Source organism: Pseudonaja textilis, chromosome 2 (genome assembly GCF_049901715.1).
Source record: "Pseudonaja textilis isolate UNSWEBS1 chromosome 2, rPseTex1.2, whole genome shotgun sequence".
Lineage (NCBI taxonomy): Eukaryota > Metazoa > Chordata > Lepidosauria > Squamata > Elapidae > Pseudonaja > Pseudonaja textilis.
Genome location: NC_141991.1, coordinates 21,686,222 through 21,706,611, shown reverse-complemented (window position 1 = coordinate 21,706,611; position 20,390 = coordinate 21,686,222). Strand labels below are relative to the sequence as shown.

General features: G+C 45.1%; 2 protein-coding genes across 8 annotated transcripts in view; both read right to left on the bottom strand.

The window, feature by feature from the left end:
- The window catches only part of CPNE9 (copine family member 9), a 56,182-nt gene extending 42,806 nt beyond the window's left edge, over positions 1–13,376 (bottom strand). Inside the window, exons 1-2 of one of the 3 annotated variants that reach the window (XM_087923465.1) lie at positions 12,995–13,376; positions 6,643–6,683 (exon numbers count right to left, since the gene is read on the bottom strand). In XM_087923465.1, the coding sequence (XP_087779591.1) occupies positions 6,643–6,683; positions 12,995–13,071 (118 nt within the window). In that variant the 5' untranslated portion in view covers positions 13,072–13,376. The remainder of the gene's footprint in view (positions 1–6,642; positions 6,684–12,994) is intronic. The other 2 variants (XM_087923464.1, XM_087923467.1) reach the window with 2 other exon arrangements.
- Positions 13,377–15,607: 2,231 nt separating this feature from the next.
- MTMR14 (myotubularin related protein 14) overlaps positions 15,608–20,390 on the bottom strand; it is a 108,889-nt gene continuing 104,106 nt past the window's right edge. For all 5 annotated transcript variants that reach the window (XM_026717928.2, XM_087923462.1, XM_026717925.2 and 2 more), the window contains one exon: positions 15,608–16,084. In XM_026717928.2, coding sequence (XP_026573713.2) covers positions 15,907–16,084 — 178 coding nt within the window. In that variant the 3' untranslated portion in view covers positions 15,608–15,906. The remainder of the gene's footprint in view (positions 16,085–20,390) is intronic.

Genomic DNA, 20,390 nt, shown 5'->3' with positions numbered 1-20,390 from the left:
GATGGGAGACAGCAAATGTACTATTCTTGGCAAAATGTCTGTGGAAGTTCTCAGTCATCATGCTTTTTCAAAAGGCAACTGGGAAGAAGAAGGAGAAGGAGAAGAAGGGGAAGGGGAAGAGGAAGAAGAGGAGGAGGAGGAAGAGGAAGAAGAGGAGGAGGAAGAAGTAGTAGTAGTGGTAGTACTTTTGCTTCTCATCCAAGAAGCTGGTTCTGGCATATCTCTCTGGGTGTAGCAGTAAACTTGTTTCGGACAGATTTGACTATATTATAGTCTGGGAAGTGGGGGAAACCAAGCCTCCATCTTTGCTGTGCTCCTCAGGACCTTCCACAATGCCCTGCCATTAAGTTAACAGACCTCTCTGGACCCCAATGGGCGATTGGAAGAAGCCCAAAATGTGGCCAATAGCAACTTGTGTGGGTGAGCCTAGGTCATTCTCTTCACTTGGGGGTAAGAAAACATCCCTAAAGGCAGATGATTTGGTCAGATAGCAGGAACTATCGATAGGTATGTGTAGTCTAATGAAGAGAAGGACTAGGGGTGATACAACCTCAGTCTTCTAGTCTTTGAGGATCTGTCACAGAGAAGAGGAGAACAACTTCTCTAGAGCTTTGCTGGCTGAGGAATTTTGGGCGTCGAAGTCCCCAAGTCTTAAAGTGGCCCAAGGTTGGAGACCCCTGCTCTTAGAGCACTGAGGGCAGGTCAAGAAGGAATGGGCGGAAGATCATGAAAGAGAGATCGAACCTGGAACTGAGCAGGGATTTCCTGACAGTGAGGACAATTAATCAGTGGAACAACTTGCCTCTAGAAGTTGTAGGTGCTCCACCACTGGAGGTTTTTAAAGAAGAGATTGGACAGTCATTTGAACTAAATGATATAGGATCTCCTGCTTGAGTAGGGGGTTGGATTAGAAGGCTTCCAAGGTCTCTTCCAACTTTGGTATCCTATGGTCTATGTTTTAAGAGCATATAATATGGAAGAGATCCAGGACTTCGCCACATTTTCCTGTCCCAGAGTAAATCAGGAGTCAAAGCAATGCAGCAGAGACTCAGGATCCTCAGTGTAAGGGAAAGAGAAGAGGCTAAAGGCGTGTGTAATCCAACGATGGTGCTCACATTTGAACTAGCCCTTCATTTAAATGGGGGTTTTCACCCTGATGACAGCAACTTTCCTCCATGCATGGAGCATGTTTCAATTTATTTTTATTTTTTTTGGTTAAGGTGGCTACCAACAAACCTGAAAGAACAGCTTTTGGAAAGAAGGGAAGACTTCAACATTAGAGTTAGATCCTCCACCCTAGAACCGCCTCCTTCAGCTGGGCATCCTTCAGAGGAGATGGTAAGCACCTTGGTCTTTGTAGCCTCACACATCTGAAAGGCTCTTTGTGGGGAAAAGCTGCACCGTGATCATAAAGGACTCTTCTGTGCCCTTTCACATGGCCCTGATTTGGAATCTATGTTATAACTTTAGTGTCAACTCGTAAAGCACTCCTATGCCTGTTTTAGAGTTGCCATAAATAAGGGAGGGGAGGAAATCTGAAGGTGCGGGGCGGCAGTTTAAAACCAGAAGTACATTCCACACGTATTTTACAAAGATTGTAACTAAGCTACTGGACCTTCTGCCCGTGAAAATCCTTAATTGGAGAATGTGATTGATGACACCCAGCCTGCGAATGTGTTTTATTGGAGAATCTGATTTATGATACACTCCGGGGGGAGGGGGGAAAGAGGGTCACAGTTGACTGTAAATTATGCATGCCAGAGTTGTACAGTTGCAACATGCCGGACATGTTGCTCCTAATAAATCTTCTGGATTCTTTTGAAGCTTGGCTTGAGGCTCATGATTTAATTAGGGCAATCCCCGGAATCCTGACATTTCGCTTTCCATGACCCTGGTGATCTTTGTCCAATTTGAGTTCCATCTCAACTGTTCTTCCCAGGAAATGCTGCAGATACACTTTTTCAGAGTCATACAGCCTTTGTGTTTGATCTCCAAAATGTGCCCAGCTGCCACCTGCAACATCTTAAACAGCAGCGGCTTTTACAAGAGGAAGCTACTGAACTGTTGCAAGATATTTGCTACCTGCTGTAAAGCAGGTGCAGAATTGATATTCTGCATTCGTGGGAGTTCCTATAAAAGTTTATGAGCAAGACCTTGAGAGATTGGGTGAAGAGATGCTGCCTAGGGAACGGTCAGATAAGAGGGGGCATAGTCTGGAGCTGCATAAAAGATGGGAAAAGAAGCTCAAACAGAGACACCACCTAGTTTCTCAGGCTGTAAAAGAGGGTGGCGAGAAGTTTCTACTTGTTCTGTTAAGGTAGGCTTAAAGTAGAGTAGAATTAGCTAGCCCAATCGTTTTCCTGTCTGGTCTATCTGAGAAGATTGTCAATTCCTGCCTCCATATTCCCTCTTTCCCCTCCTGGAGCCAAGCTAATCTCCTTAGTCCCACGCAATTGCCATTGGTTCTTTTCTTACTGAAAAATCGAGCAGGCAAGTGAGAACCTGGAGATGGGAATGGGATGGCAAGGCTCACTGACTGGAATGCCCTTTTCCTCATTCCCCCAAAATCCAATCTGGAGGCAGCGCTGATCCATTCAGAAGAAGGACAGTTGACGTGTAGAGGATGCCAAGGATTCGAAGAGAATAAGCAAGATGTGAGAATAATTGCATCCTTATGAGACAAAGCTCACCCTCGTTGCATGTAACATCTGTTCACATGAATGCTGTTGGTAAATAAATAAAAATAATAATAACTTGCTCCTAGAGCTGCCACCTCTATCATTTGACTCCAAGGTTTTTGAGGAACTGATTTTTTAAAAAAAATTGAGGAGATATTTGAAGGGTTGTCACAAAGATTAGTTGGGGGGGGGCGGGGGGGGGGCAAACTATTTTCCAAAGCAATGCAAGCAGTAATGGATGGAAACTAGGAGAGAAGCAATCTAGAACTAAGGACAAATTATGTAACGATGACAATAATCAACCAGTGGAATGTCTTGCCTTCAAAAGTTGAGGGTGCGCCATCACTGGAGGCTTTCAAGAAGAGGCTGGACAGCTATTTGGCTGAAATAATATAGTCTAGAGTCTCCTGCTCAAGCAGGAGGCTGGACTAGATGACCTCAAAATCCCCTTCCAATACTGTTATTCTACGTATGTTCTGTAAGATGGATGAGTCAATGGAGTCTCATATTCAGTCAAGCTTAAAAATGTTAATTCTGAATACAATTTCCACTGGCATCATCATCTTTATTTAACGACCCCATAATCCCTTGCGGGGTGGAGTCTGGGCAATTGAATGGTGGTGGCAGAGTGTTTTAATGGCCAGATGCCTTTCCTGTTGCCAGTGCGGAGTTTTGTTCAGCAGATATATTCTCAGTGTGCCCAGAGAGAGAAATATCTGCTTCTACCTAGGATCGAACTCACAGCCTCCTGATTAGGAGGCGAGAGCTCCACCTCTAGGCCACCTGCACCACTCCACTGGCATTCCAACAATGCACTCATAAATTTCTCCAAACTTTCCACCTTCAGGGGATTCATTCCAAAATCATCTCTCGGAGGCTCTAGGTCTAGGACGGGGTCTTCAAACCTGACCGCTTTAAGACTTGTGGAACTTCAACTCCCAGAATTCGTCCTCCAGTCATGTTAGCTCAGGATCCGGGAGTTGAAGTCCACAAGTCTTAAACTTGCCAAGTTTGAAGACCCTGGGTCTAAGATATAAATTCATTGCCCTGGGGCACCGTAATTGCCCTCTGATCATAATAATGATGGCACTGTTAGTTGCTTTGCCATTTGTAGGAAGGCATTTTCAGCTAACTCCTCTATTCAGATCGTTTGAATTACCTTCATTTTCTAAAAGTGATTGCCTTTGTCAAGCACCTGCCTGGCCATTTTTCTGCTTCTCTTGCTAGCAATCACCTGCCATTGTGCAGCTCTTTATTTCTTGCTTCCTGAACATATATTTTTAATGAAAAGAAAAATGATGGGCAGAGACAGGAAAATTGCTGACTGCGGACTTAGTTGCCTGGGTAAAGGTGAAAAGTCCTTGGAGCGGAATTTGGCTTATAGTAACTTAAAGCTGTGGCAATGAGCTTCTGTAAAACTTCCAAATTAAACTAAATTTGGTGCTAAAATGTCCATAGGGTGGTGACAATCTACAAGTCAAGGTCAGTTAGATGGGCAGTAATGCTTGGACCCCTTCAAAAATCCATGAATAAAACAGGGGGAATCCAATAAAATATTTCACAAAGCATCGCTCGAGAGTCTTGCGCACTACAGGTGAGGCTGTAAGTTTGAAATGCTCAGAGTCACCTTGGACTGTGAGATACCCAGGAGAATGTTTGCCCAACTGAATTGAACCTTATATAGGCAGCCAACACGCTTTTGCGAATATGCAGTGCTGTCTAATGTCCATGTATATTTACCCATGCAGCATGGCAGTAGTATTGTTATTTGAATTCTTTTTTTTTTTACTACTCTCTCTTATTGGTATTATTGTGATGATGATGATGATGATTAGTATTCTGATGCTTTGCATGGACACTGAGAACTTCTACGCTGGAGACCAATTCCTTGTGTGTCTAATCAAACTTGGCCAAATAAAGAATTCTATTCTATTCTTTCTCTATTCTATTCTATTCTATTCTTTCCCTATTCTATTCTATTCTATTCTATTCTATTCTATTCTATTCTTTTTCTATTCTATTCTAATTCTATTCTACTCTGTTCTATTCTATTCTACTCTACTCTAGACAGCCATTGTGAGCACATCCACCCCATTTTTCAAGACTCAAAATATTGTCTATTCCAAACTGACTGACAGCAGCTCTTCTGGATTTCCAGTAATTATGCATTTGGAACATTGAATTTGGGATCTCTTGTATGCAAAGCATATGCTCTGATATTGAGTCAAAGCAACACTATAATCCTCATTCATTTATTCATTCATTCAGCCATTTATTCCCTCTCAGACACACAATCTGCCCTCTCAATATTCACTATGATTTATTCCCCGCCAAAGATCTGCCAACAGCTTTGCTTTCTTTCTAACCCTGTGATTATACATTTAATTTAGCTTGTAATTTTCTTCCTCCCTTGGCACAACATATATCATCATACTTCTGCAGGATTTGAGAAGAGATGATGACCAGAGACGATCAGTTCGATAGACAACCCTCCAAGTAGACAGCCAAAATAAACGGCTAAAGTTCAGCGAATGTGTCACCTTCAGCTGCCTGTGATGGGACTGAGATGCTCCCAATATTCTACCAATTGTGTAGGGCAGGAGTGTCAAACTCAAGGCCCAGGGGCCAGATCCAGCCTGTGGGTGCTTAGATCTGGCCCCCAGGGCTGCCCTGGAAGCAGCAAAGGACCAGCCCGCAGTGTCTCTGCCAGTGAAAACAGGCTCCCGAACTCCGTTTTTGACTGTGACAGCCTCCTGCTTCTGTCAGCAAAAACAGAGGTTGAGAGGGCCATGTGCTGTTGCAGCCAGAAACGGAGTTTGGGAGCCCGTTTTAACGGGCAGAGCACTCAGGCCAACAAAGGCGCCCCCGACATGAGTGAAGCCAAGCTGGTCACACCCATCCCAGCCACACCCACCGCGTCCCCCTGAGATGAAACACAAATCTGATGCGGCCCTGAATGAAATCAAATTTTGACACTCCTGAGGTAACCTGGTTAATTTCAAACTCTTGACAGAACAACCCCCCCCCCAGGTCAGTTTTCTTCAACCAGGAGTTTTCTGAGGGCATTGAATTCCAATTCCAATTACCCCAAATGATGGGAGTTGGAATCCCAACATATCTCAAGGGCGTTGGGTTTGGGAAGGCTGTCTTGGAAATATAGGGAGCCACAAAAAAGGATCTTGGGGAAACTTTGCAGAGATGGTTACAAGAAACATGTTTTAAGCTCAGGAAACAAAGAAAACATTAGGAAGAAATTCACATTAGCTTCACCTAACAGCCAGGGGTATGTAGGTAGTCCTTGACTTACAACCATTCATTTAATGACTGTTCGAAGTTACAAGAGCACTGAAAAAAGTGACTTTATGACTGTTTTTCATACTTATGATTATTGAGTATCGCCATGGTCAGGTGATCAAAATGCGGACACTTGCCAACTGACTCATACTTATGACAGTTGCAGTGTCTTAGGCTCATGTGATCACCTTTTGCAACTTCCTGGAAAGCAAAGTCAAGTCACTTAACAATTGCATTACAACTGCAGTGATTTGTTTAACAACTGTGGCAAGAAAGGTCATAAAATGAGGCAAAATTCTCTTAACAACTATCTCACTAAGCAACAGAGATTTGGGCTCAATTGTGGTCATAAGTCAAGGACTATCTGTAATAGGGAGGGAAGGGAGAATGCAGACAGACTTTCACGATTCTGTTATTGTGGCTTATATCAGTAAAATATAGTCCCAGTCAAACTCAGGGAGTCCATTTTCTGGCCTATCTCAAAGGGCTGATAGGAATCAATATGGCTGAACTCAAATCTCGTCTCTTAATGGTAGCTGGACAATGTCAAGGCTCTGTCAAAGGATTGCCAGCCTTTGATTCTTGGGTGGGTGGGGCTCCCACTATATATCCACCATTTTGTGCTAATGCCACTATTGTTCCTAGATTTACCATCTCAGAGCCTACTTACCAGGATCAGACTTGGAGAAAGTGTCCATATCCAACAGATTCCTGGGAAGGTGAAGGTGCCAAAGAGTAGAAAGAAAGAAAGCAGAGATTACCAGCGTGCAAATAACAGAAAGGATATGTGTGTAAGAAGCACAGGATTTGCTTGCTTCCAATCAATTTCCCTATAGTAAAACCGCCCTAATCCTTCTGAGTTACTTCTGTTCTCTGGCCAAACATTCCTTCTGTTAGGATTATAACATGTCTAGATTAAGAGGCCATTAAAGGAGGTAATCAAATCTACAGCCGGTGGCAGCTTCGTACTGGAGAAAAGAGAACAGAGCCAATCCACCATGTTGGAGCTTTTAAACTGCCAGCAATGTAAGTGCTGGTGAAACATTCACATCTATTCTGGGTTACCACTTAGTGGTAGCTTCCACCTGATCTAGGTTTCTAGCCCTGGGCTCCCCAAACAAAGCTCTATTTATTTCGAAGATCACTTCTACCTTCCCTGCCCTGACCATAAGACAGCAATTTTGCTCTAGTAGTTAAAGCACCAGGCTAGAAACCAGGCGAGTGTGAGTTTCAGTCCTGACTTAGGGATGAAAACTGGCTGGGTGACCTTTGGCCAGTCATTCTCTCACAGCCCAACTCACCTCACAGGGTTGTTGTTGTGGGGAAAATAGGAGGAGGAAGAAATATTAGATATTTTTGCCGTCTTGAATTGTTTAACAAAAATAATAAAGACTGGATATAAATAAAATAATACATAAATAAAATAATGAGTAACTAGGAACTTCTTTCTTTTTTTTCAGTGCAAGTGGCAGCACAAAAGGAGAAGCCCAATAAGTAGACCTTTATTTATTGCTGCTTAGAACTAGAGGTCCCACAAAAAGCAAGATATTATTTTCATGTACAAGTTGCTAGGCCTCAGGATATCTAGGCCAAAAGTGTAAGAATATTTGTTCTTTTTTAAACCATTAACTGGAGCTCCCCCGGTTGGAGCCTAATGCAAAAGAGAGGTGTGTGTGTGTGTGTGTGTGTGTAATTAAGTTGAGCTCAGGAATTTACTTTGAGCATCAGCACTAAAATGTGGCTCACGTTCCTTACACACACACACAATTCCGTATCTGGTTACCCCCGAGCTTCTTTTTAAAAAATTAGTAATGTAATCTAGATTCTAGAACATATCTCCTAAAAAAATCTAACACTAGGTTCTTACCTGTCGTTTCTCCATTTCTGATTTGAAAAAATAAAATAAAAAATCAGCAGCTCTTGCTATATATGCACAGTGCAACAAATAAGAGAGGCTGTTCAGATGCTGGCTCAGGGCCTGGAGGCTGGAAGGGGCCTGGATGGGGATTTCAAGCCCAGCAAGACGGCGTGGTTGTGGCCTAGGCCTTTCCAGAGTCAGGAGAAAGGACACCTTGGGACTCGGGATAAAGTAACATTTCTCCAAACAGACCTTGTACCTAATTTAGGGCTCCTTCTTAACTTGTAGCTATGTGGTGAAACCAGAGACGGTGTTCAGCAGGTTCTGACGAGTTCTGGAGAACCGGTAGCGGACATTTTGAGTAGTTTGGAGAACCGGCCAATCCCACCTCTGACTGGCCCCTCCTCCTCTGCCGCCGCCTCCCGAGTCCCAGCTAATCAGCTGGGTCTTCCCAAAATGAAAAGCCAACATGTACCTGAAAGTTCAGTCTTCCAGGCCAAAAGTATCTAACTCAGAACGTAAAATAAACTTAAAGGCTTCTTTGCATTTCATGTGCAAATTATGTAAAAAAAAAAAGACCCCAAAGTAACAAACAAGGATTGGGGAGGAATCACAATGACGGGAGAATGCTAAAAGTCAGGGAAGGGTTACCCTGTGGTAAGATGGGCAGGCAATAAATTTAATAATAAATAAATAAAAATAAAAAGGGAAAGGTGAATTTCACCATTTCTTCCCAAGCTATCTTCCTAAGGGGGCAAAACAGCTCATCTGATCTTAGTTTCTGTGCTGGGAGTTCCTTTCCCTCAAATTACAACATTCAGAGGACTCTTTTCTCGTCTTAGGCAACATTCAGGACAGGAACTGTGGCCTATTCATTTTGATCTTCACTCCAGAGGTAGCAACTGGGCTGGACTGGACCAGAGGTGGTATTCAGCAGGTTCTGACCAGTTCTGGAGAACCACTAGCGGACATTTTGAATAGTTCAGAGAATTGGCAAATACCACCTCTGACTGGCTCCGGCCCCATCAATGTTCCACCTCCCGAGTCCCAGCTGATCGGATGGGCCTTCTTTGGTTGCCCAGCACAGGAGAACAGAGCTGGAAAGCAGGTTAGTGGGGAGGGAATGGGGATTTTGCAGTATCCTTCCCCTGCCACGCTCACCAAGCCACACCTACAGAACCGGTAGCAAAACTTTTTGAATCCCACCACTGCAAGAATGCCACAAAGATTCATAGTTAAGGAGGATTTCTGAATTTTCCCTGCCTTCCAGCCTAATTTGTCTCTCTTCTGCTGTTAGGGTTTGTTTGAGGGTCACTGGCTCTGCTGCTACAACAGGAATCGTGGATTAACTTGTCTAAAGGACACCCATTTAGAGATGACTAACCTAAACTTAGCTAAATTTAAACATGAACTTGAATATGACTTCACGGATGGATCTATTGTACAGAAGAGGTAGCCCACACCTTATGACCACAATGGGGAACAGACTTTCCGGTGCTAAGCAAGGCAGTTGTTAAGCGAGGTATGCCTGATTTTGCGACTTTTTTTTCTTGCCATTGTTGTTGAGGAAATCACTACAGTTGTTGTTCAGTGAATCCAACTTCCCCTGTTGACTTTAACATGTCAGGGGCTGGCTAGGAAGGACATGATCCCAGAATGCTGCACCGTCATAAATGCATTCCAATTGCCAAGCACCTGAATTTTGATGACATGACTATGGGAATGTGCGACAGTTGCAAGTTGGCAAGCCTGTTTTAAGTCACTTTTTCAGTGCCATCGAAACCTCAAACAGTTGCTAAAGGAATGGTTGCCCCAAAGATACTTTTTTTTCCCCAAGAGATAACTATACTTTCTTGGTTTTTTTCTTGAAAGGCGTTTCTCTTCTCACCCAAGAAGCTTCTTCAGTTCCAACTGGATGGTGGGGAATGGAAGGGTTCAAAATCCAGAGCTAAAGAAGCATCTTGGATGAGAAGAGAAACATTTTCAAAGAAAAACCAGGAAGTCCAGTTGCCTCTTCAAAAAAAAGTACGTTTGGGGAAACCATGACCTGGATGACTGAGAATCCCCACAGACATTAAACCAATGGTTGTAAATTGACTATCTGTACTATTGTACAGTAGGCCCACCTTTGGGGTCAGGTTAACCTGACTCCTTGGTAAGTTTTCTTCTCTGTTTGCCATCCTTATATCTCCCTTTGCCACTTGGTTGGTCCAAATAGCAATAGCACTTAGACTGCTTCACAGTGCTTTTACAGCCCTCTCTAAGTGATTTACAGAGTCAACCTATGGCCCTCAAACAATCCGGGTCTTCATTTTACCCACCTCAGAAGAACGGAAGGCCGAGTCAACCTTGAATCTGATGAGATTTGAACTGCCAAATTGCAGTCAGCCGGCAGTCGGCAGAAGTAGCCTGCAGTACTACATTCTAACCGCTGCCCACCGTGATGCATATTCCAGGCAGTCCTTGACTTACGACCACAATTGAGCCCAATGTTTATGTTGTTAGGTGAGACATTTGTTAAGTGAATTTTGCCCCATTTTTTTCTTGCCACAGTTCAGTAAATTACTGCAATTGTTAAATTAGTAACTCGGTTGTTCAATGAATCTGGCTCCTCAGCTGACTTTTGCTTGTCAGAGGCTCACAAAAGGGGGGGAATCCCATAATCTTGGGAGACTGCAACTGTCATAAATATGAACCAGTTGCCCAGCGTCTGGATTTTGATCAGCTGACCATGGGGTGCTGCAACGGTCATAAGTGTGAAAAGCATAAGTCGCTTTTTTTCAGTGCCGTTGTGGCTTTGAACAGTCACTAAATGAACCGCTGTAAGTCGAGGACTAGCTGCATTTTCCTGAAAGCACCCCTTTTTCCTCCCCTTGAGAAACCCAGGAACCCCAAAATATTGCAGCGGAAACATACAAAATATAGTTGCGCCTGAATTGACCCCTTAGAATTCAGCCTGCAGTGGGAAGGGCAAAACAAAATACTTTTGGGATAGTCAACAGCAGAAGGACAAGTGCCCGTCACCCATCCCCAGAACAAGAGCTTCCAAATACAAAGCTAACTTTTACCTCCCTTGACTAATCAGACGTCCTGTGCCCTTAACTTCCCTGGAACCGTATTCTCTGCTTTATGCTTCCTCCCTGGCAGACATGCCGTAGGTGACAATGACACCCCTTGGCCTTGTGGCACCGAGAGCCACACATGCTTTCTACTCCTCATGGGGACAGAGGTTCCTGCTCTTGCCCTACCCAAACGGACGATGCTTATCATTGGTGGGACCTACTCTCCCCTCCCTGGCGTAAGGCTTCTGTTCTCTATCCATTCAGATCTATTTTTAAACCCAGCCTCCAGGGGCCAGAAACGATTCACTTACAGCACTGCTGCGGTACAGGCCTTCACTCCCTGCAGCTAAGGCTCTCCCATCAGCCTTCCCAATCTTCTTATATACCCGGCTCCCTAACCATTTGGAGCCCACAAGGGCCAAAAAAGGCACAACTCTCGCCCGTCTTCTCCTCAAATATGCGTCGCAACACCCCACGGTCGCAACTCCCCGACGTATTATGTTATTATTACCTTTATTGTCAGAGTACAACATGTGTACAATGAGATTGGCTGAGCCTCCCTTCGTGCACCCCCTCCAACACAACTCAGTGAGGATCGAAGTCCCTAACCCAGTCCCTTATTGCATTATGCGACCTTGTTGCACTATGTGAATCTAACTGGTGAGACTTTGGGATAGTAGATCGATTTTTGCTACCCAAATAAAACTCTCTATCAAGCTACTGGGATAACTAGTCCGAGTTGGGTGGGTCGTCCAAATGAAGAAACCATAAATGCCAGAGATAATTTCCATGCTTAATTTCTAACAAATGTGCAAGCTGGCATCCATAGGTTCTATTCATGGGTACTGAAACATGGATTCAAAGGCAACAGCATTTAAGCATGAATATTGGGAGGCAACAGCGTTTACACATAAAGCAAAAAAAAAAAAAAGATGAAGAGCAACACTATATTGATGTTTTGAAGTTTTGACTATTGGAAATTCTATTTTTTTTTCCAATTTCTGGGCTTCTCACAAAAGCTAACATATGTTTTAAAACTTTTAATCAGAAGGGATAGAAACATAATTTTTTTTTCTGTGAAGGAATTTCAGGATTTTGCCAAACTTATTGGACATGCCTTCAAGAACCAAGTTTAGAACTTTACAAGGAACCCTGTATAGGTTACATTCTTTTTTAAAGAAACCCTGTATATATTAATATATCAGACTGAACTTAAACAAAATAGGCTTGAAATCTGTAAGAAAGCAACGAAGCCCTGATTGTGGTTTGATCGTCATTAATAAAGAACAATTCTTCTTGTTAGGGACAAGATGGAAACTGTGATATTAATTTATCCCAGCTTTATCATTCAAGTGCATGACATTTTATCTGTATAAAACAGCCGTACAAAATGAAAAACATGAGTGCCTGCAATGATATTCATGAAAGGCAACTAGTGGAAAGAAAACATTTAAATCCTAAATACTGAGAGAACATAAATCCGCACAAACTGGCCAAAAACAAAGGCAAAATGGGTAGCTGCCTGTTCACACTACTGTATAAATGGAAGGTGAACACTGGATTGAAAAAGTCCATGGAACTGAACAAAAGGCTGAATAAGTGCAAAAGAGAGTGACAGTAAATGTTGTGCATGCACACAGAAATGCCAAGTGTAAAAGACGCCAAGCATTATACATATATACAGAAAAGAAACTCTGGTTGATGTGCAGCACTCACAACCCTGGTTGTACCCCCACTGGACAGAAAGCAGCCTATATAATAGTGTCACACCCCAACTGGACGCATTCCCCAATCACGAAATGTTTCGAGTGTTTAACGACCTACTTGCACACTCTGTTCCACATCCCACACACCCAGCGGGATACTTTTGTACAAAAAACAGCCCGGGTTGCTCCTGACCGCAGTTTGCACAGTCTTCATGCAGGTTTCTCAGCTAAGAGGCTTAGCTCTCCATCCCATTCCCCCACCCCCACCCCCAAGGAAGGGGAGTTGAGATCTAGAGATCTAGCCAAGCTTCCCGCCATGGGGCTAGCTAGCAGATCAGGGGGTCGTCGGGGGCGGGGGTGAGGACTCGCTTTCCTTCCGGCCACTTCCGCACTCACCTGCAGGATACGGTGAGCTCCACCTTGGTGGCTGGCACTCGGGAGGGAGCGGACTCCAGGGCTCCCGGAGACGCCATCTCCGCCGCCAGCCTCCAGAAGCGCTAGCGGGAACGCGGGGCGCTCTCCATGGGGTGGGAAGGCGCAGGAGGCTCCTTCGATCGCCGGCTCCGGCTTCTTGCTCCGTCTAGCCGCGTCCGCTCCCGCGCCAGGTGGCAGCACGTGTTGCGTATCGGGGGAGGAGGAGGAGGAGGAAGAGGAGGAGGACCCAGAGCCGGGGAGGGCCACGGCTCTCCCGCCCTTTCTTTCCGCCTCGACCCCGCCCACCCCCGCGCCAAGGAACTGTCCGAGGTGCTGAACCCATCGGCGGCTGCCGCTTGCCGGAAAGTCCTTCTTGCCTGGAGGAAGGGCGGCCCCTCCTCAAAGCCCTTGCAGCTCCGCCTCCACGAGAACGGAGAGAGGGTGGGGGTGGGGGTGGGGGTTGGCAGGGGCAGGAGATCGAGGCTCGCCTTCCTTGCCCTTTCTTTCTTGGTTTCCCCCCTACTTCCAATCTGAAAGGTCCGCCGTTGTTCATCAGAGTAGCCCAGCTCAGCGCTGGCTCTGAACACTCGGCCAAAGCCATCAAAGCGGGAGGTTGAAAATAGGAGAAGGGATTGGGGGAATCGGAAGTCTCACCCTAGCCGAGGGATTCAAGCTAGCTTGCACTTGGGACTTTGGGGCGACTGCGATAAACTTGGGGAAGAGACTTTGTAGCTGCTGCTCCTCCTGTGTCTCCGAAGCAGAGAGCGGCTGAGTTTTGGAAACGGAGCCTGTGCCTTGGTAACTGCAATTCTCCTTTATTCGGAAGGGCAGGCTGCCTGCTCAGCCAGGATGCTGGAACACATTAAGATTACTGTCTGATTTATTGCAATTCGTCTGAGGCCACGAGGGCAAGGGAGCTCATTCTCAATTATGCTGAGGAGTGCACCCTTGAACACCATAGCATGCATGCAAGGCTCTGGGCTTGCTCAAAGACAGAAGTTCGGTTTCATACCAACATGTTCTAATCGTGAATTGAATGTTGATCCTGGATTCCAAATCTCAGTGTCACAGCAGCACATCAACAAATGAAAAATAACATGCTTGATACAGAGCGCTTTGCAGCAGCCCCTTTTTACGAAGCCCCTGCCAAGCTCTTCTTCTTTTCTTTCCTTTTCCAAGGTCCCAATTCTGCTGTGGGTAATTACCCGCCCTTAGAGGTGGGGAAAACGCACCCAATTCTCCTGCAATAAAACGCATGCAATTCTTCGGCAAATCAAGAGTACAAGGAAGCAATTCCAGCTTCAGCGTGATGTTTGATTTCTTTTTTCTTCCTTTCTTTTAACAGCTTAAAACATCATGCTGATTTTGCTCAATCATCTCCCATCAAAGTTTAGGGGGAAACATAGCATAGAAAATTCCTGCCATTAATAGGCTTCATTACCTATGCTATTTAAATCAGGGGAAGGAAAGACTGATTGGGTCATCAGTAAAGAATGTGACCTGATTTCATCAGTGGCTCCAACGTATGAAGAACGCGGCAGTGGCTTTGTCAGCCTCCACCTGGTGCTCCCCCATGAATCTCATTCTGCGTGATCTATAGCAAGGGACTTTGGAAATTGCAGTCTAAAACCTCTTGCGGGCCCTACACTATCTGTGGATAGAGAGACCTATAAGTCACCTACTCCAGCTATCTCAGATGTGTTGGACTTCAAACTCCGTAATTTCCTGCCGGCACAGGCAAGAAAACTGCCACCCCGCGCTTCTGAAAAATAGCAAATACGGACAACTATTCCAATCAAAAAGTGCTGCTTTACACATTAATACATCGTACTGTTATATAGCAAGCTTTTTCTCCAAAGTTCCAGTCAAATGCCAGGGCAGTTCAATGCTCGGAAGCAAAAAAGAAAAAAGAAAAAAAAAGAGCATTTACATTTTACTTTTCCCCCTTTTAAATGTGAGACAAGGCGGGGGGAAAAAAGCACTCTTGTCTAGGCTAGCATTAAAATATAATTGATTTCTTCAGTGGTACAGAAAAGGCACCAGAGAACATGCTTCCTGAAAAAAATCTCAGCTTTCATGTGAAGTCAAAAAAAAAAAAAAAGCATTATTTAAAAGCAAATGGGTATTGCCTGCCGAGATGTCGGCAGCTGCAATAACAGCTAAATCAGATTTTCAGTGAGTGGGATGACATAGGAAGAATTCCATTGCCACATGATTAGCAAGCCCAAAATAAATTATGCCAAATAATGAAATTGTACAATTAAACAAAATAGGCAAGCTTGACTCACAGGTACAGAACTATGGAATTATCAAATTATTAATGTTTTTTGGGGTGGGTGGGTGGGTGATGCGATCTAGATTTTGGGGGGCCAGAACTCATAGGTTGCCTAGAATTGGAGAGAATCCTGCAGTTGATCTGAAGAAGAGCCCAAATGAACCCCTGAACCTCCACCAGCAGCCTCTCGGTTCACCCCAAAGAACTCACATTCTAAGTGGCATTCTTTTTTTAATCTTCAGAGCCGTTCCAGGCCAAAACTCAGTACAGGAAGTAGGTAAAGGGGTAAAGGTAAACATATACACAAGAGTCAGAACGAGGAAGTTTTGACACATTTTACTGGTGATTTGTCAGTGCTTGCCAAGTCCTAAAAGACTGAGGCCCCTAGTTTCCAGGAGAAATCAGCCCAGCTTGAAATAAGCCAGACTGCAACCACAGTCAGTCAGATGGACCCAGAATAGCTGGATGTCTGGCAGCTGTCTAGAAGATGATCTGGCAGCCAAGGGCTCTGACACAGACCAGGACCTGGCACTTGGGGTCACATGGCTTTGAGGTTCCGTCACTTGTGGGATGAGACCATAACCCATTCAGCGTGGTAGGTAGGCAGGCAGAAGAAATGTCAAAGGACACTGCTTCCTCTGAGTCCTACACCCCGAACAAATTGCTCCAGAAGGCCCCCGATGGCTCCCGAAGAGCTGGGCGACACCAATTTCAGCCCCACGGTGCTGTTGTAGGTAGACAAGAACGTTGAGCGCACTTCCTGAAGCCGGGATTCCCTCTCTGTCAGAGTCACCAACCTGTAAAAATATCAATAAATGCTGTTTACACAAGGCAATTTTAGGAGGGTCGAAAAGAACTTCACATAAAATCTATATGCTGACCATACACCGCTGCGCCACTACCATATTGTCAGGATTCCGGCAGTTACCCCAATTAAATCATGAATCTCAAGCCAAACTTCCAAAATTACAAAGGATTTATTGGGAGTTAGCGTGTCGGCATGACCTGGATGTAGCTGACTCTGAGACGTGTAATTCACTGTCACTCTTGACCCTGGTTTTCCCCCACCCCTCTGGGTGTATCATAATTCATATTCTCCAACGGAACATATCCATAGCCAAGAGTCATCAATCATGTTCTCCAATTAGAAACTTCAGTCGCCTAGTTACAATCTCTGAAAAACATGAATGGAATGTACTTTTGATTCCAAACTGCTGCACTGCTCTTTCAAACTCCTCCCCGCCTTTCTGTTGGCAACTATAAAATGGAAATAGAAATGTTTTATGAGTTGGAACATATGTTATTTCACCGGACAGGCGGATGGGACGGACTGAGACATATTGGCTTTCTAAAACTGCCTAACGAGGTCTCAACCCCTGAAATGTGGGTAGGTGGGTTTTGGTGCACAGCTCCATCTTAAGCATGAGTTCACAAAATACAGCTGCAATATAGAGGCACTGATATAGCTTAGAAGATGATTAACTATTCATAGTTATTTCCTAGACCTCTTATGGGGAAGAAGAGGCACAGAGTTGTCATGATGCAGGTGGTTTCTCCGTCTTTTGTTTTATGCACTTTGATGCATAATGAAATGGAGTTTATGATCAGGAGATGGAGCAGAAGCTGAAATTCCCCAGGAAAAATTGTCCTGTTTGTCAGTTGGTTGGCTGATTGGTTGGTTTTGCCTGCGATGCCACCGCTACAACTGAGAGGGGTTCAAAGAGGAAGAGAATCCGCGTTGTGCTCAGATGCATTGGAATTCCTTGCCTATGACTTGAGCTATCCCACCCACCCTCTCAAACACGGCTGGATTTTACAGCTTGGATTAGGAAGAAGCTGCAAGCAAAAGGCGACACAGGAAGTGGAAAATGAAAGCTTCTCCAGGTGGGCATGGGTTAAGTTTGTTCTGGAAAAGTCCTTTTTTTAAAAAGAAAAAAAGAAAGAAAGAAAGAAAGGAAGGAAGGAAGGAAGGAAGGAAGGAAGGAAAGAGAAAGAGAAGAAAAAAGAAAAAAGAAAGAGAAAAAAGGAAGGGAGGGAGGAAGAAAGAAAGAAAAAGAAAGAAGGAAGGAGGAAGAGAAAGAGAGGAAAAAGAGAAAAAAGAAAGAGAAAAAGGAAGAAAGAAAGAGAAAAGGAAAGACAGAAAGAAGGGAAGGAGGAAGAGAAAGAGAAAAAAAAGAGAAAAAATGAAGGAAGGAAGGAAGAAAGGAGGGAAGGAGAGAAGAAGGAAGAGAGAGGAAAAAGAGAAAAAGAGAAAAGGAAGGAAGGAAGAAAGAAGGGAAGGAGGAAGAGAGGAAAAAGAGAAAAAGAAAGAAAAAAGAAAGGAAGGAAGAAGGAAGAGAAAGAGAGGAAAAAAGAGAAAAAGAAAGAGAAAAAAGAAAGAAAGAAGACAGAAAGAAGGGAAGGAGGAAGAGAAAGAGAGAAAAAGGAAAAATGAAGGAAGGAAGAAAGAAAGGAGGGAAGAAGGAAGAGAGAGGAAAAAAAGAGAAAAAGAAAGAAAAAATGAAGGAAGGAAGGAAGAAAGGAAGGAGGGAAGAAGGAAGAGAAAGAGAGGAAAAAAGAGAAAAAGAAAGAAGAAAGGAAGGAAGGAAGGAAGAAAGAGAGAGGAAATTACAGATACACGAAGAGCCCAGGAGAAGGTGACAGCCAGCAAGCTGAACCCAGAAATTACACGTCCTTGACCTATTACTGCTCAGTAGGAAAAGCCTCCTTCCCCCAACCTTTCCTCTTGCTTGCCATTTGCCAGGCCAGCCCCACAGGATTCCCATTCCATCTGCCTCCTCCTGCTGCTGAATTAAAAGAGGAAGCTCAGCCCTGGGGGTGGGGAAAGGCAGTGCCCCCGCCCCCAACAAATCTGTTGCCTCTTCCTCCACCATCTAAGGCAGTGATGGCTACCCTTTTCCGCGTCGCGTGGCGATAGTGCGCTCTCTCTCGCGTGCCTGCACCCATGATGCAATGCGTGCACGACCCCCCCTCCAACGCCCTTGCACATGCAAACTCCTGTGCGTGGCACTGCATACCTGCTGCGCATGCACAGCAGCTACCTGACAACCAGCTGGCTGGTGGTGGGGGGCACGCCCGCATGTGCAGTGTGGCTCTTCTGGGTGACCCTCTCACATGCCGGCAGAAATGGCTCTGCATGCCACTTCCGGCACACGTGCCGTGGGTTCGCCATCATGGATTCTAAGGGAAACGCTGTCGAAGAGACAGGAAGAGCGCTCTGTCCTGCTGGCTGAGCTCCCATCCAAGTACTTTCGGATGAAACCAGGGATGGGATTCAAAAATTTTAACAACTGGTTCTGTGGGCGTGGCTTAGGTGGTGGGCGTGGCTTGGTGGTCATGTTATTGACTGGACGTGGCCAACTCAATATCACTCACATCGAGACATGCATCTTCTCGCCTGGCCCTCATGACTGTGGGGATGCTGCAACAGTCGTAAGTGTGAAAAATGGTCATAAGTCACTTTTTTCAGTGCCACTGTAACTTTGAATGGTCACTCCACACAAGCAAAGTACCAGTAAAGGAGGGGACAAAAACCTCAAAAGAAGTTCCAGAGACAGGAAGTCTAGTCCTGCCAAGAATGTAATAAGGGTTAACAGAGAGGCAGTTTCTGTAAGCAACACCAGAATGCTTCCTTCTTGCCTTCCTTACAGGATTAGGCCAGTAATTTCTTCTAACAACCAGTTCTCTGAACTGCTTAGAATGTTAACAACCAGTTGTAGAGAATAGGTGCGAACTGGTAGAATCCCACCCCTGGATGAAACCGGCTGGCCATAGCTCCAATATTAGCCATGCGCAACTCTTCCTTGTCCCAGGCTCAAGTTGGGAGCATCCTTCCCCAGAGTGGGAGGAGAAGGAGAGGAGGAAAGCCCAAGGGCTTTTCCAACTGCACCTCAGAGCATAAATCTATTCCCTCCTCCCCACCTCCCTGCCATTCTGTGAAAAGCCAGGAACCCCAGGAGGGGTGCTTTGTGTGCAGTTAAGGCCACCGGTTTCCTCTCGGTGGCCTGCCTCCTCTCCATCTGATCTTTGTACTGATGGCGGGGGGGTGGGAGGAGGTGGGAAGGGGGAGGAAGTAAAGCAAGCAACTCATTCCAGATGAGAGAAACGCGAAGGGAGATTATAGTTCAAAGGCATCTGTTCTAAATATCTTAAGAAGAAGTGGGAGAAAAACATCTTTACGGTGTTTGAAGATGCAGCTCGTCCTTCTTTCTCCCAAGAGAGAATCAGGCCTCCCTCCCAAGAGGTCATCCCAAGGGTATGGCACCAACCTGCCCATCAAACATTCCCTTTCATCTCCCCAGTGTTTCGCAGGCTAGAAACCGGCACTGTTAATTTGAATGGAAGCAGTAGAAAACCACCCACTGCCACCAGCTTCGAGTCCGGAAAGCGCAGCGAGAGGATACGGGTGGAAGGCTTGGATTAAAAACAAAAACAGAAGTCCAAACAGAATGGCAGCCAACTGGGTTTGCTATTTATCTTGTCAGCTTCACAAACACAGGAGTCAGGATAGAGAGAGAGAGAGAGAGAGAGAAACAGACAGACAGAGAGTACGAGATAAGGAATTTATCCTCCAGCTTCTCCATCGTGACTGCAGGATTAGCAGATGGAACTCCCTATTACAAGATGAAACATTTCAAAACAGAGAGAGTTGGTGTATCTGAGTACCTCATGTCACAAAATCCACAGTTCTAATTCAAGGGCCTACTCAGCCGGTACAACCGAGAAGCCCAAATTCTTTGCATTGTCTTCCGCTAAATCCAGATGTCAATGTCCATAAATAATACCTCCTATGCCTGTCCCAAACACTTAAAGAGGGTTTTCTGGATTCATAGCCTCTGTTAGGGGGATGCTGTTCGTGGCCAGGAAAACCCTGATCCAGTTTCAGCTCATACCCCACTGGTAAACAGGATGGAATGGAAGACAATCACTCCTGACCTTGTCATCTTCTGGCTACGCGCAGCTATCCTTGAAAACCCTTGGAAATTTCAGCTGGTCCAAAATAGTGTGGCCCACATGCTTAATGGGCAATCTCAAAATAACATCACTGCTGCATTGGTTACCAGTATGGAATACGCACGCTTGGCTGCTATATGGCTTGGAGTT